This window comes from Heptranchias perlo, chromosome 38 (genome assembly GCF_035084215.1).
Source record: "Heptranchias perlo isolate sHepPer1 chromosome 38, sHepPer1.hap1, whole genome shotgun sequence".
In the NCBI taxonomy this organism is placed as follows: Eukaryota; Metazoa; Chordata; class Chondrichthyes; order Hexanchiformes; family Hexanchidae; genus Heptranchias; species Heptranchias perlo.
In genome coordinates, this window is record NC_090362.1 from 16,907,176 (window position 1) to 16,921,530 (window position 14,355).

Consider the following 14,355-nt stretch of genomic DNA (forward strand, 5'->3'; position numbering starts at 1 on the left):
ACCTTTAATTTCCAAATGTGCTTCCCAATCATCTTGTACCCCAAACACTTGCACAAAAATCTTTGTTCCCAAGTCAAGCAGATCATAATACACACTTCATGCATAAGCATATCTTGACTATATACGTCAATGGCAGAGTTGGTCCCTGAAATGCAATTTCAAAAATTGAGATGGAGAGAAAGTTATGGAAATTTCTGTTAAACTAGATACATTCCAGTTAATTATAGTCATTAGTTTTCTTATTTCATGTGGCAGTGTAATTGCTTCAAATGACTTGTGATTTCTAGGAGTGCAATTGTTGGTGATGTCAGATTTTCTTGTAATGTAACATATTGATATGCATTTAGGCACTGGAAAATTCATATGCTATTATCGAACCTAGGTCAAGTAACAAAGAAAGTGTTGCTGGGATACCAGTTATCGTGGCTCTGAACAAAGACTTGTGCAAGTGTCACTTTTTAAAAAAAAACCTACATGATAGAGACTGGTTCTTCTTTTACACACTCCTTCAATCGAACCTGCAATGTTACACAAGCCACATTCTAACTTCACCCAAAAACCCACTGACATTTTCGGCAGAAGTCAATGGATAGCAAAACAATAGCAGGAGCTTAAGCTTACTTTTCCATAATCGATATAAAAATGAGGCTAATTGTGCCCCTACTACTGGAGGTCAGCTATCAGCACAAAACAAGGACTGAAGCAGATATCTTCCTGGCTCTAACATACCATGCAGCATGTTTTAGAGCCACCAAGGGGAGGTACTCCAGAACATTAAAAGACACTACTTACTATGAAGTGCTGCTCATGCATTTAAAGGAGTTTGTACACAGTTGAAGTTTTTGTTCCCTATTTCAGTTATACTACTGTGGGAAAGTGCCAAGCAGAAACCCAGTAATACCCCAAATGAAGTGCAAGTCAAAAGTTATTTTCTTGCACTCCACCTGGTAGCCAAAGCAGCACCCAGCAGAGACCTGGAAGCAAATCCTGAATTCTTCACTTCACCCCCACCCCAGTCAGGCAAAGACTTTTGGGGATGGGCAGTGGAGTGGGAAGAGAGAAAAAAAAACAAGGCAGAAAATCCCATTCACAGTGACCACACTACAAATCACAATCAATTACCTTCACAACACCCAGGCTATTCAGACATGGAAATGTTTCTCAAGAGATCTGGCCAGATCCCATTTAGGCCAAGGGAAGGAAAACGGCAAAGCAGAAGGAGCAGCAGAGACTGCCAGAAGTCAAAAATCTCAACGTCATAAATGCTGAAATCTTGAGATCTAACAAGTTACAAGGAATTACATAGAACAAGTATTTAACTTCAATTTAATCTTAACTTGCAGTTTTCAGTTAGTGGTGAACCAGCAGCCTGAAGTGGCAGTTGGTCACCTAGTTAATTAGGTGACTGGTTAGAACTGGTAATCTACTGTCAGCTGGGGCTGACTCAGGTGATCTGAATTTATGCTAGCTAGAATGCCAAAGTGTTTTGCTAACGCACGGAGTCGCAGCTATCGGAGTCTGGTTTCGACAGTGTCTATAATTGGGAATTTGGTGCGTGAGGGGATTCAGTGCAGTAAGGGGTGAGGTGCATTTGATTAGTCAGCAGAGCGTACCAAGAGCGGGTCACAGCAACAACAAAACAAAACTGCAGTGTGACGTCACCGGTAAGGCAGGTAGGTAGTGAGTATCTCTTCTGTTTTCTTTCTTAGGACTGTGGGCTAAGTAACATAGCATAAAACTAAATTATTTTTAAAAAACTAAACTTAAATTTAGTTATAGCAAGTAGTGTTTTTCAGTGAATCAAGGTCCCTCGTGTAGTTCACATTCTCTAAAGAGTAATTTAAAGGAGTAAACTCCTTAAAAGGGAGTAACAAGCTTAATCTAAGGCAAGTCATGGCAGCAGAGCTCGCAGCCGTGATATGCTCCTCCTGCGCTATGTGGGAAGTCATGGACACTACTGGTGTCCCTGGCAACCACGTGTGCAGGAAGTGTGTCCAGATGCAGCTACTGGCTAACCACATTTCGGAGCTGGAGCTGCGGGTGGATTCACTGTGGAGCGTCCGCGATGCTGAGATTATCGTAGATAGCATGTTCAGTGAGGTGGTCACACCACAGGTAAAGATTATGCAGGCAGAAAGGAAATGGGTGACCGCCAAGCGGAGTAAAAGGACTAGGCAGGTGGAGCAGGAGTCCCCGGGGGCCATCTCCCTCTCAAATAGATATTCCGCTTTGGATATTGTTGGGGGAGATGGCTTATCAGGGGAATGCAGCAAGAGCCAAAACTGTGGCGCCACGAGTGACTCAGCTGCACAGGAGGGGAGGAAAAAGAATGGGAGAGCAAGACTGGTAGGGGATTCCATCATGAGGGGAACAGATAGGCGTTTCTGCGGCCGCAGACGTGACTCCAGGATGGTATGTTGCCTCCCTGGTGCTAGGGTCAAGGATGTCATGGAGCGGCTGCAGGACATTCTGGAGGGGGAGGGTGAACAGCCAGAGGTCGTGGTCCATATCGGTACCGACGACATCGGTTTAAATAAAAGGGATGAGGTCCTGCAAGCAGAATATAGGGAGTTAGGAAATAAATTAAAAAACAGGACCTAGTCTAAAGGTAGTAATCTCAGGATTACTCCCAGTGTCATGTGCTAGTGAGAGCAGAAATAGGAGAATAGACCAGATGAATGCATGGCTTGAGAGATGGTGTAGGAGGGAGAGGTTTAAATTCCTCAGGCATTGGGACCGATTCTGGGAAAGGAGGGACCTGTACAAGCTGGACCTGTTGCACCCAAGCAGAACCAGGACCAATATCCTTGCAGGGGCATTTGTTAGTTCTGTTGGGGAAGGTTTAAACTAGTATGGCAGGGGGATGGGAACCAAAGGGCAGGTACAGATAGGACAAATTCAGACCAGGAAACGGGAAGTAGAAAAGCAGTTAGTGACACAGTTAGCGACTCAAAGGCAAAAGAAGCAAAAGGTTAAATAGTGTTCAGCACAGGAATTTGACGGGGTTAAAGGGTATATACTTCAATGCAAGGAGTATTACAAACAAAGCAGATGAGCTAAGGGCACAGATAGACACATGGCAGCACGATATCATTGCTGTAACGGAAACCTGGCTTAAAAGAGGGGGGTAATTGGCAGCTCAATATCCCTGGATATAGTTTTCAGGCAGGATAGAGTGGGTGATAAAAAAGGAGGGGGGTAGCATTATTGGTTAAAGAATCAATTACAGTTGTGAGAAGGGATGATATGCTAAATGGATCATCAATCAAGGCCATATGGGTCGAGCTAAGAAATAAAAAAGGAGCAGTCACACTACTAGGATTGCACTATAGACCCCCAAATAGCAAAAGGGAGATAGAAGAATAAATATGTAGGCAAATTTCTGAGTGCAAAAGTAAGAGGACAATAATAGTAGGGGACTTCAACTACCCTAACATCAACTGGGATTCAAACAGTGTGAGGGGCACAGAGGGCGCAAAATTCTTGATCTGTGTCCAGGAGAACTTTTTTTAGCCAGTACATGACAAGCCCAACAAGAGGGGATGTAATTCTAGATTTAGTCCTGGGAAATAGGCAAGTGGGTGACCATATTGGGCTTAGTGACCACAATTCAGTTAGTTTTAGCATTATTATGGAAAAGGACAGAGTTAAATCAGGAGTAAATGTTTTAAATTGGGGGAAGGCAAATTTTACAGAACTAATGGGATTTTACAGAAGTGGACTGGACACAACTACTTGAGGAGAAATCAGTGGCAAGCCAGTGGGAGGCACTAAAAAGTGAAATTCTACAGGTATAATGCAGACACATCCCCTCAAAGAAAAGGGTGGCACTGCCAAATTTTGAGCCCCCTGGTTGTCTAGAAGTATACGGGGCAAGATAAAGCAGAAAAAGAAAGCTTATGACTGTCAGAGAAAATTAAATACTGCAGAAAGCCTAGAGGAGTATAGAAAGTACAGGGATGACGTAAAAAACAAAATAAGGAAAGCAAAGAGAGGGCATGAAAAAAATATTAGCTGGTAAGATTAAAGAAAATCCAAAGATGTTTTATCAGTATATTAAGAACAAGATGATAGCTAAGGAAAAGGTGGGACCTATCAGGAACGATAAGGGTAACTTGTGTGTAGAAGCAGAGGACGTGGGTAGGGTTTTATATGAATATTTTGTCTCCGTATTCACAAAGGAAAGGGATGATCCGGACATAGAAGTTAAACAGGAGAGGTGCGAAATATTGGATAAAGTAAACATAACGAGGGGAAATGCTAGAGGGACTGGAATCCTTGAAAGTTGATAAGTTACCAGGGCCAGATGGATTGTTTCCTAGGCTATTGAAAGAAGCCAAGGAGGAAATAGCAGACGCTCTGAGGATCATTTTCCAATCCTCACTAGATACAGGGGAGGTACCGGAGGACTGGAAGACTGCAAACGTAGTACCATTGTTTAAAAAAAAGGGTACAAGGGAAAGGCCGAACAATTATAGGCCGGTCAGTCTCACCTCGGTGGTGGGCAAACTATTCGAATCAATACTGAGAGATAGGATAAACTGTCACTTGGAAAGACATGGTTTAATCAGGGATAGTCAGCATGGATTTGTTCAAGGACAGTCATGCCTTACAAATCTGATTGAATTCTTTGAGGAAGTGACAAGGAGGATTGATGAGGGTAGTGCAGTGGATGTTGTCTACATGGATTTTAGTTAAGGCATTTGACAAGGTCCCACATGGCAGACTGGCCAGAAACTAAAAGCCCATGGGATACAAGGAAATGTGGCAAATTGGATCCAAAATTGGCTCAGTAACAGGAAACAAAGGGTAAAAGTCGATGGATGTCTTTGTGAATGGAAATCCATTTCCAGTGGTGTGCCAGAGGGCTCAGTGTTGGGTCCCTTGCTGTTTGTGGTATATATTAATGATTTGGACTTGAACGTAGGGGGCATGATTGGAAAATTTGCAGACGACACAAAAATTGGTCGTGTAGTTGATAGTGAAGAGGATAGCTGTAGACTCCAAGAAGATATCAATGGCTTGGTGGATTGGGCGGAAAAGTGGCAAATGGAGTTCAACCCGGAGAAGTGTGAGGTAATGCACTTAGGGAGGGCAAACAGTAAAAGGGAATACGCAGTAAATGGGAATATATTGAGGGGTAGAGGAAGTGAGACACCTTGGAGTGCATGTGCACAGGTCCCTGAAGGTGGCAGTACAAGTAGATAAGATTGTAAAGAAGGCATACGGAATGCTCTCAGTTATTAGCCGAAGTACAGAATACAAAAGCAGGGATGTAATGATGGAACTGTCTAAAACGCTGGTGAGGCCACAGCTGGAGTATTGTGTGCAGTTTTGGTCACCATATTACAGGAAGGACGCAATTGCTCTGGAGTGGGTGCAGAGAAGATTTACAAGAATGTTGCCAGGGCTTGAAAATTGCAGCTACAAGAAGAGATTGGATAGGCTGGAGTTGTTTTCCTTGGAGCAGAGGAGGCTGAGGGGAGACTTGATTGAGGTGCACAAAATTATGAGGGACCTAAATAGAGTAGACAGGAAGTACCTGTTTCCCCAGCGGAGAGTTCACGAACTAGCGGACACAGATTTAAGCTGATTGGCGGAAGAATTAGAGGGGACATGAGGAAAAACTTTTACACCCAGAGGGTGGTGGGTGCATGGAATTTGCTGCCCGAATTGGTGGGAGAGGCAGGGACCCTCAACTCTTTAAAAAGTACCACTTTTTGGGTAAAGGAGTTTCTGATGAATTTCCTATTGGATTTATTAGTGACTATCTTACATTTATGGCCCCTAGTTTTGGTCTCCCCTGCAAGTGGAACATCTTCTCTACGTCTACCCTATCAAACCCTTAAATCATTTTAAAGATTAACGGTCACCCCTCAGTCTTCTCTTTTCTAGACAGAAGAGCCACAGTCTGTTCAATCTTTCCTGATTTGTATAACTCCTCAGTTCTGGTATCATCCTACCAAATCTTTTTTGCACCTTTCTATGATTCTCCAATGACTGTAGAGACACTGTTCCATGCTTTCAAATTGCTAATGGACAGGTTTCAACTTGAACTTCCATAACACCAGTGAAAACCTGCACCACTCTTATGGCATAAAGTTTTTTTTATTTTAAAAGACTGCATTAAACAAGCAAAATCAGGTCTGGTGATCCAGGTGTGCTGAAATCTTATTAAATCCCCAAAAGCACTGTCAATTAAAAACCTTCCCACATTAATAACATTTTACTTCAATTCAGTCCAAGTGCAACAATTAAAATACAGAGAGAGGATATGTACTACCAAGATACAGAGATGGACTTTTGTGGTCAAAGTTTAATCCCAAAAGGAACTCGCTCCAAATGCCTACAAACTGTCTTTGGTCATTCTTAATATAGCTTTTCAATGTGATATTTACTGCTACAGGTTGAATTTGCAATGACTGGATATGGGAAGAAAGTTAAAATATTTAGCATAAGGTGATTACAAAGTCAATTTGAGCATTTGTGCCATTTTAAAAGCTGTAGAAAAATGTAAAATTAAAAAATGTACAGACTAAATTGAATGTAGCCCATCCAAATAGGACTTGTGACTTTTGCAGCAAGCAGCATGGACAACTAAACCAATTACTACATCATTAAAGTGCAAGTGAGAAAACAAGTTTGGGTAGGTACTTTATGCCACATTCAAATAGAAGATTGTGTCACTGTTAAAATAGGCTGTGCATAGTAGATACTAACCATCTTGAAATGGCCTTGGGCACATTCCATTTGCAGTGGATAGCATTCCAAATATTCAGTAAACACCATAAGCTTGATCGGGCCACAAATAGTCATGAGCTGCTAAAATCTCTCTTCGGTTATAACTACATTTTAATATACAGCTCCTTTAACAAATTCGAATAGATGACATGACGTTTGCCAAAAATGATTACAGTCAAAATTCAAATGAAGAGAGGAAGAAAAACCAACAGAAATGCAAAACAGGTCAATCAGTATCTGAGAGGGGAAGATAAGTTACTAACATTTTGCATATGATTATTCATCAGAGTTATGATGAAAGATCACACCCAAAAAGGTTTATTCATCTGAGTTACTGGCTAGGGTCTCTAGCAAGTTTTTTTTAAAATTCAGATTTCCAGCACTGGTCGTTTGTATCACATCTATATGCATCTAACTCTGGCCACCTGAAATGGAAATCCAACTCCTAAATTAATGTCATTGGAAACTTAGCCATTCAACTTAATATTTTTATGAAAAGGAGCTGCAGTGGTTCTCAATGGCTCAGGGAGTAGCTGAGTCAAACATACTAAAATGATTCCAGGATCAATCTTATGTCTGTGCTGAGCTAGATGATCTTAGCCAGTACAGCAGTTGAAAGCTACAGTTGATCACAACACACTTGGCAAGATTGAGGGGAAAAAAAATTGCCCCTTCCAATTATGCTCCATCCTTTTGAATGTCTGGTAACAGGATTTGACTCAGCTGTGATCCTTGCTATTTCACAGCTTTCCAGCAATCCCAAACTCACATGACCATTGCCCACTAGAAGGGTGACTAAGACCCATGGAACCATTGCTCAGATGAGTTGAGATTTTCCAGAGGAGAGCAGTGAAAATTGGCAACCAGATGGAAAAATAGCAATTAGTTAGAAACGTGCCAAGCATGAGCATTTTTTGGTGCAGTTCTTTTGTTTAAAATTTAAACACTCTGCAATACAAATCATAAAGTTACTGTGATTTTAAAAAAATTAAATCCACCCCAGATCAAATTAATTGAAAACAGCAAGACTTGAGCCATATTTTTAATGTAAATTTGGGGTACTTGCCTTTCCAGCCATATGGAGTGCTTGGAGCACTCGTCAGGAAGGAACAAAAACAAAGAACTTTCATTTATAAAACACCTTTCACATCCTCAGGAAGTCCCAAAGCACTTCACAGCCAGTAAATTACTTTTGAAATGTAGACACTTGTTTTGTAGACAAGCACAGTAACCGATGTGCACCCAGCAAGGTCGCATAAACCTGTTTTAGCAATGCTTGCTTAGGGGTAAATGTTGGCCACGACACTGAGGAGAACGTCTCGGCATTTCTTCAAAAATTTCACTGGATCTTTCCACCTGAACAGGTAGATAGGGCCTTAAAGCTCTCATCCAAAATATGGCACCTCTGACAATGCATCACTCCTTTAGTGCCTAGATTATGTGCCTCAAATATTGGGGCTTGAACTCACAACCTTCTGACTCAGACTAGCTGACACTTTGAAATTCTCTTGTCCCACTCAGATTAATTCAGAAAAATTAAAAGCAACCTGCTGCCGTCATGCCACTCAAAGTATACACAACTATTACGCAAATAATTAACTGAATCCAACATCTGCATGTTACGAGGGAAAAAGACGACATTTGACATAGCAACATTTCATACTTTGTGCGACTGTTGCATATATGTACCCCAGAAGTCAATGTAATATGGAGGCCTCATTTGAAGCTGTGGCTCATTTCAGTTGTGACTTACAATGAAGTTGCTTTGGCAGAAACTTTGGCTCAAAAAAAGTCAATGCAACCCCAGCATATTATACAACTCGAGTCTGCAGATTTTAAATGAAATGCATTTGAAAACAACCTTTTTCCAAGAGCAGGGGGATAAAGTATATATGCAGCTTTTACAAAGAGTCAAAATGCTATCGGTCTAAGCATATTTACTTTTGCATACTGACTCTTCCAGTGCCACCAAGTCATCTCCTTCTGGTAGCATCTCACTTCTTGAATCACTTAGCTATCAGAAGTTCTTACAACACCCATCAGCCCACAAACCTGATTCCCAACACAAGCTGTGGGAGACAGATAAAGTCAAACTCAGTATTTATGCATTTTTACAAAGGTGCTAATCAAAAAAATCTATATAAGCACAAGGCAAAATAAAGATAAATGAGGCAAAGATGAGAGAATAGAGCAATTTGTTCTTTAAACTTCAAGTTAGGGTTTTTTTTTAAAAGAAGTGTATGGTCAGTATTACCTTGTTACATTAATACAACTCCAGGTGGCATTTCCCCATCACTTCAATATCAAGAGATTTTTCTGCAGTGCATGAACTGCTAAGCTAAAAATAAAATATCTGACCCATTGAGCACAATATTCCTTGGAGCAAGAAACAGTTTAAAGGATAAAGAGAAGTACGCTAGAGACTTACTGATACATTTTATTTTCTGGATGCTGGGTTAGAGATGTTCGGGAGGGGGGGGGGGGGGGGGGAGGAGGAGAAAGAGAGAGGAGGGGAAGAAAATAAAATATAGATCAGAAATTACCATTTTTAGATTTGCTTCTCATTTCAAAAGGAAACTAAACTTAATTATCAGGCAAAAAAAATACTGGGTAGTTTCTGTATTACTGGTCATTTATCACATTTATCACCCTTTTGAAAAAAAATTGAATATCTTCTCTGGTTCTATATTGAACGCAATGAGTAAAGCAGTGCTATCCCAAAAAGGACATAACGTATAACTGTATAATGCCATGGTTAAATCCTACTGATTTAAATATGCAACACGAGAGAGTCCCAGCACTTAAGCTGCTCGATCAGTCTGCACAAAGACTCATCAAGACTTGAAAATGCAAATTGATGTCCCACACAGTACAATCTCTCAGCTTTTGTTCATCTCAAAAAAAAGCTCTTCCTCCCCCTTAATTCAATTAACCGTCTACCTTTTCCCAAGCAAAGAACTTGGAAGATGTTGCACTACAATTTAATTTACTCTTATTGAGACATGAAAACTGACCCCATCATCCATAATAGCCATACCTCTGTCGTAACAAACCTTCAGTTGCACCCTGGAAGTAATTTTCATCAAAACCATTACTCTCTATTCATAAAGGTTGCTCAGCAAAAAAGATAAAATACAGATTTTGGGGGAAAAAAATTAAAAACTAATTTTCTTGTTAGATATGGATGGTTCCTGTCTCGACTAGTAACTGGTTCATGCTAAACAAATCTTACCTCATCCAGATTTCACTTTTTCACCCAACAAAATAGTAACTGACTTATTATCAGGTACCAAATCCTTTTGCCAGTTTTATTGGTCAAGGACCACAATGTGCAAGAACATATTAGCTTCTGTTTCCAAGTTACACATCAAAATTCAGTCATGTAAACAAGAAAGACTACTTGATTGACTCACTGGTCTATTTTGCACATGGGAAAATAAAGCTGTCCTACTTGTTAATACTTCCAACTAACCCAGCACATGCATCTGTTCAGCGTGAAGAAATGAAAGGCAGTGCTAAGAAACGGTAGGACGTGGTTCAATCTTGGCTCAGTTGAAGCTATGCTATCTTGAAGGTTCTGCATGAAAAGAAAAAAATTGGTGTCACTGGGTTGCTTTTACAAAACCTAGCACGTGGGTTAATGGCAACATAGATGGAAGCCTGGAGCGGGACGCCACTAGTGCTTTTAACTGCACAATGTCAGCTGTGGGAAGAAACCATGCAAATGCTTGTTGCACACTACATTGAAGCTTCAGGGTACTATGCTACCAGTAGTTAATGCCCATGAAAACCCATATGCAAATAGACTAACAAGGGCAGGAAGCCGCTTTCACACAAACAGGTACTAGCCAATAACGATCAATAGCAGAGTCTTGGGACAAGTCTGCAGCCACTAAACTCCCCTTAAACATTTTCTTACAGCTATCTCGATTCCTATTTGAATTTCCCTGATTCTTCCCACCTTGGGAGGTGGTTATTTTTAAACAAAATGGTTAATTGAACACCTTCATTTTAGGGGCTAGAGGCATTTGATGGAACTGATTCCAAATATAAAACTGATGCTCCCACCATTCTGCACTAATTTGTCTTAACCTGAATCTGAGCAGGGCATACCCCATCACAAGAATGTGAATATTGCTAAAAAAAAACCTTGTGCCCTCTAAATGAGTTCAATTTAATACCAATTTATGGGAAGTTGTGTGCTTTGAGGAACTAGGTTGAGCTTAACTCATTTTATGCAAGTCTTTACAGCTGGCAGAAGCAAGACCAGCTTCTTTCATCAATCAGGGCTGATTTGAACTGGTTTTGTAGAACTGAAACCTTATATGTGACCTTCGAGACTCCATGGCCTGTACTGAAGCAGCCAACAAAGACAAAAAAAAGTGCATATTTCTGATCTCTTACATAGCACTTACAGCACAGAAACAGGCCCTTCGCGCAACTGGTCTACGCTGGTGTTTATATTCCACATGAGCCTCCTCTCACCCTACCAGCATATCCTTCTATTCCTTTCTCCCTCAGGTGCTTATCTAGCTTTCTCTTAAATGCATCCATGCTATTCACCTCAACTACCTCATGTGGTAGCAAGTTTCACATTCTAACCACTATCTGGGTAAAGAAGTTTCTCTTTACATCCTTATTGGATTTATTAGCCACTATCTTGTATTTATGACCTCGTTTTGGACACCCTACATGTGGAAACAACTTCTCTACATCTATCCTATCAAACCCCTTCATAATTTTAAATACATCTATTAGGTTACCCCTCAGCCTTCTCTTTTCTAGAGAAAACAGCACCTGCCTGTTCAGTTTTTCCTGATAGTTATAACTTCAATTATCCTTTATTATCATCCTTTATTAGTGCCTCAAATCATTAATATTTTCTGCTGGGCTTCACCTGGATCAAATCTGTTCAAGTAGCATGCTGACACTGACTGAGTACATAAGTTGCTGGATTATAAAACCTGATCCTTATACAGAATTTAACTGGCCCATTGCTGGTGTCTCAGTTTTACCAATTGTTACTGTTCTAAAACACAAAAACTACCCTCTCCACTCAGGCAGTGGTCCGGCATAGCTCCTCAGAGGTCACTGCCAATCCTACATTAACTTTTCACCAGTGGTGCGGGAAAGTACTTACTCAGGTTATTTCTACCCAAAAGGAAATATCCAGCTTCTAATTGGCATTGATCCTAACAAGTAGGGGGGACCATAAATGCTAGATGCACAGACACTGCCCTACAGTGCTCAATATTGGATTCCCACTTATTCAAAGCAAACTAGGATTTAAGTAATTTGCCACCCTGCACTCCTAGAAGTTAATGAAAATTGACCAGAGCAATGGAGTTCATAAACGAGTATCTAGCTAGGAGTTGACCACCTGAAAATATGACCTAAAATTTGCTTTTGAAACCCTGATAAACATATCAAACAGTTCAGAGCAAAATGTAGCTCAACTGTGTGAAAAATACAAAAGAAACAGTATTCTTGTTCATTGAAAGGAAAATTTATGCCCAATTTAGCCTATCAACTCTAGAAAAATCTCCTAATGTTCTCTCCCACATAAACAAAATAGATTGCATATAACGTTGAGGGTAGATCCTCCATTTTTTAAAAATCAAGACTTTATCAAGTCACACACAAAACTTTCAGTATATTTGGCTTAAGTAACTTGCAGTTTTTCTTCCATTGCTCACATTCAGCAAAGCTATTAGACACAAGTTAGAAGTAATACAGCAGACTAGAACTTAATATTGTAAATCTGGTCCTTGGCACTTCCCAGTAAATGAAAATGTCATACAAGTGCACAATAAAAAAAAGTCAAATTCGTTAATGCACGATAAAGCCCCATATTCACAAGATAGGGCCTCAATATTAACATTCAGATTGAGCTTCTTAATACACTTCATAACTCGCCTCCATCCATTTGTGGCCTTGGTTGTAGGGAAAGAAGCCAAGATTAAGTTCTGTTGGAACATGTGAAGTTAATTGCCAGAATATTTAGAAGTTACTGAGTCACTCAAGGTACGGTTCTGAGATCTGCAATCAAACTGATAAACTGCACAAGTGCTGTTCTGCAGTGACAAGTCCCTGTACCACTCAATGGTCCCTGTTGGCACAGCCAAAGTACTAGTTCATAACAAATTCAGAGTTATTAGTCCCTTTCTAAATCAGGAGCAGTAGTTTTCTATCCATATCTAGACCAGCAAAGAAGCCAAATAATTTGACCCAAGTAAGCTGTTATATGGGGACTCCTGAAACGGTTTGGTTGAACTCAATAAAACTTAACCCAAAAGTCTTCATTTTTGTATAAATGGCAATGATTCAAGGCTTACAGCTACAAAGCATCTGGGTGGATTCTAAACCAGCTTGAAATATTGCAGCAGAAATCATAATCTACCTGTGGGTACAAAATATGAACTTCAAAACAGACAGCTCTCACTCCTTGTAAATCAACGATTTGGTATGGCCGATTCAAAAGATTCAATTTTTCAATATTAAATGTTGCCATTTATTCAACTAATATAAACAAATGAAAGAGCAATGGATGGGGTGAGGTGAAGACAACAGAGAAGACAAACATATGTAATTAAAATGAACAAGGATGCATCTCATTGCAAACTGGAACTGGTTGCTATACAACTGAGGTTGATCATGCACATAATGGCTGCATGACAACATGACAGACAGATTAGATCAGTGGCTTTCAACTTCCTTCTCATTTTTATTACTCACTGCACAAGACACCAAAAACTTCCTTATCTCACTCTACTTACTACCAGACCAAGATTATGTGGACAAGATAACCTTGAGACACACACATTTTGCTGCTCTATGCTTATCTTTCAGAACTTGAATAGTTAAAAGTCATGGAGCACTTGACTCATAATCAGGCACCATATTGCTTTGGCACCAGTAACATGCTTCTGTAGATTTGGTTTATTTTACTCCCACTTCCCTCAGTAGTAAAACTGGTTAAAGTTCATGAGGATTCCACTTTGAAAGATGTACTGATTTCCTTAACACTAGCTCTGGTGGAAAAATTCAAGCCACTAAGATATATTAGAAAACAGGGATGTCTTAAGTAAGTGTAGTAAAACTTTACATGTGCCTTGTAGATGGTGGAAAGGCAAAGTCAGGAGTGTGATTGAATACTCTCCACTTGCCTGGATGAGTGCAGCTGCAACAACACTCAAGAAGCTCGACACCATTCAGGACAAAGCAGTCCGCTTGATTAGCACCCCATCCACCACCCTAAACATTCACTCCCTTCACCACCGGCACACTGTGGCTGCAGTGTGTACCGTCCACAGGATGCACTGCAGCAACTCGCCAAGGCTTCTTCGACAGCACCTCCCAAACCCGTTACCTCTACCACCTAAAAGGACAAGGGCAGCAGGCACATGGGAACAACACCTGCACGCCCCCCTCCAAGTCACACAGCATCCCGACTTGGAAATATATCGCCGTTCCTTCATCGTCGCTGGGTCAAAATCCTGGAACTCCCTTCCTAACAGCACTGTGGGAGAACCTTCACTACACGGACTGCAGCGGTTCAAGGCAGCTCACCACCACCTTCTCAAGGGTAATTAGGGATGGGCAACAAATGCTGGC

General features: G+C 40.7%; 1 protein-coding gene across 6 annotated transcripts in view; it reads right to left on the reverse strand.

The window, feature by feature from the left end:
- Positions 1-14,355, reverse strand: part of csk (C-terminal Src kinase) — a 117,074-nt gene that overhangs the window by 78,152 nt on the left and 24,567 nt on the right. For 2 of the 6 annotated variants that reach the window (XM_067973556.1, XM_067973555.1), the window contains exon 1: positions 10,155-10,186. The exons of 2 other annotated variants lie outside the window; for them this stretch is intronic. In XM_067973556.1, the coding sequence (XP_067829657.1) occupies positions 10,155-10,171 (17 nt within the window). In that variant the 5' untranslated portion in view covers positions 10,172-10,186. 2 more of the 6 variants (XM_067973558.1, XM_067973559.1) reach the window with 2 other exon arrangements.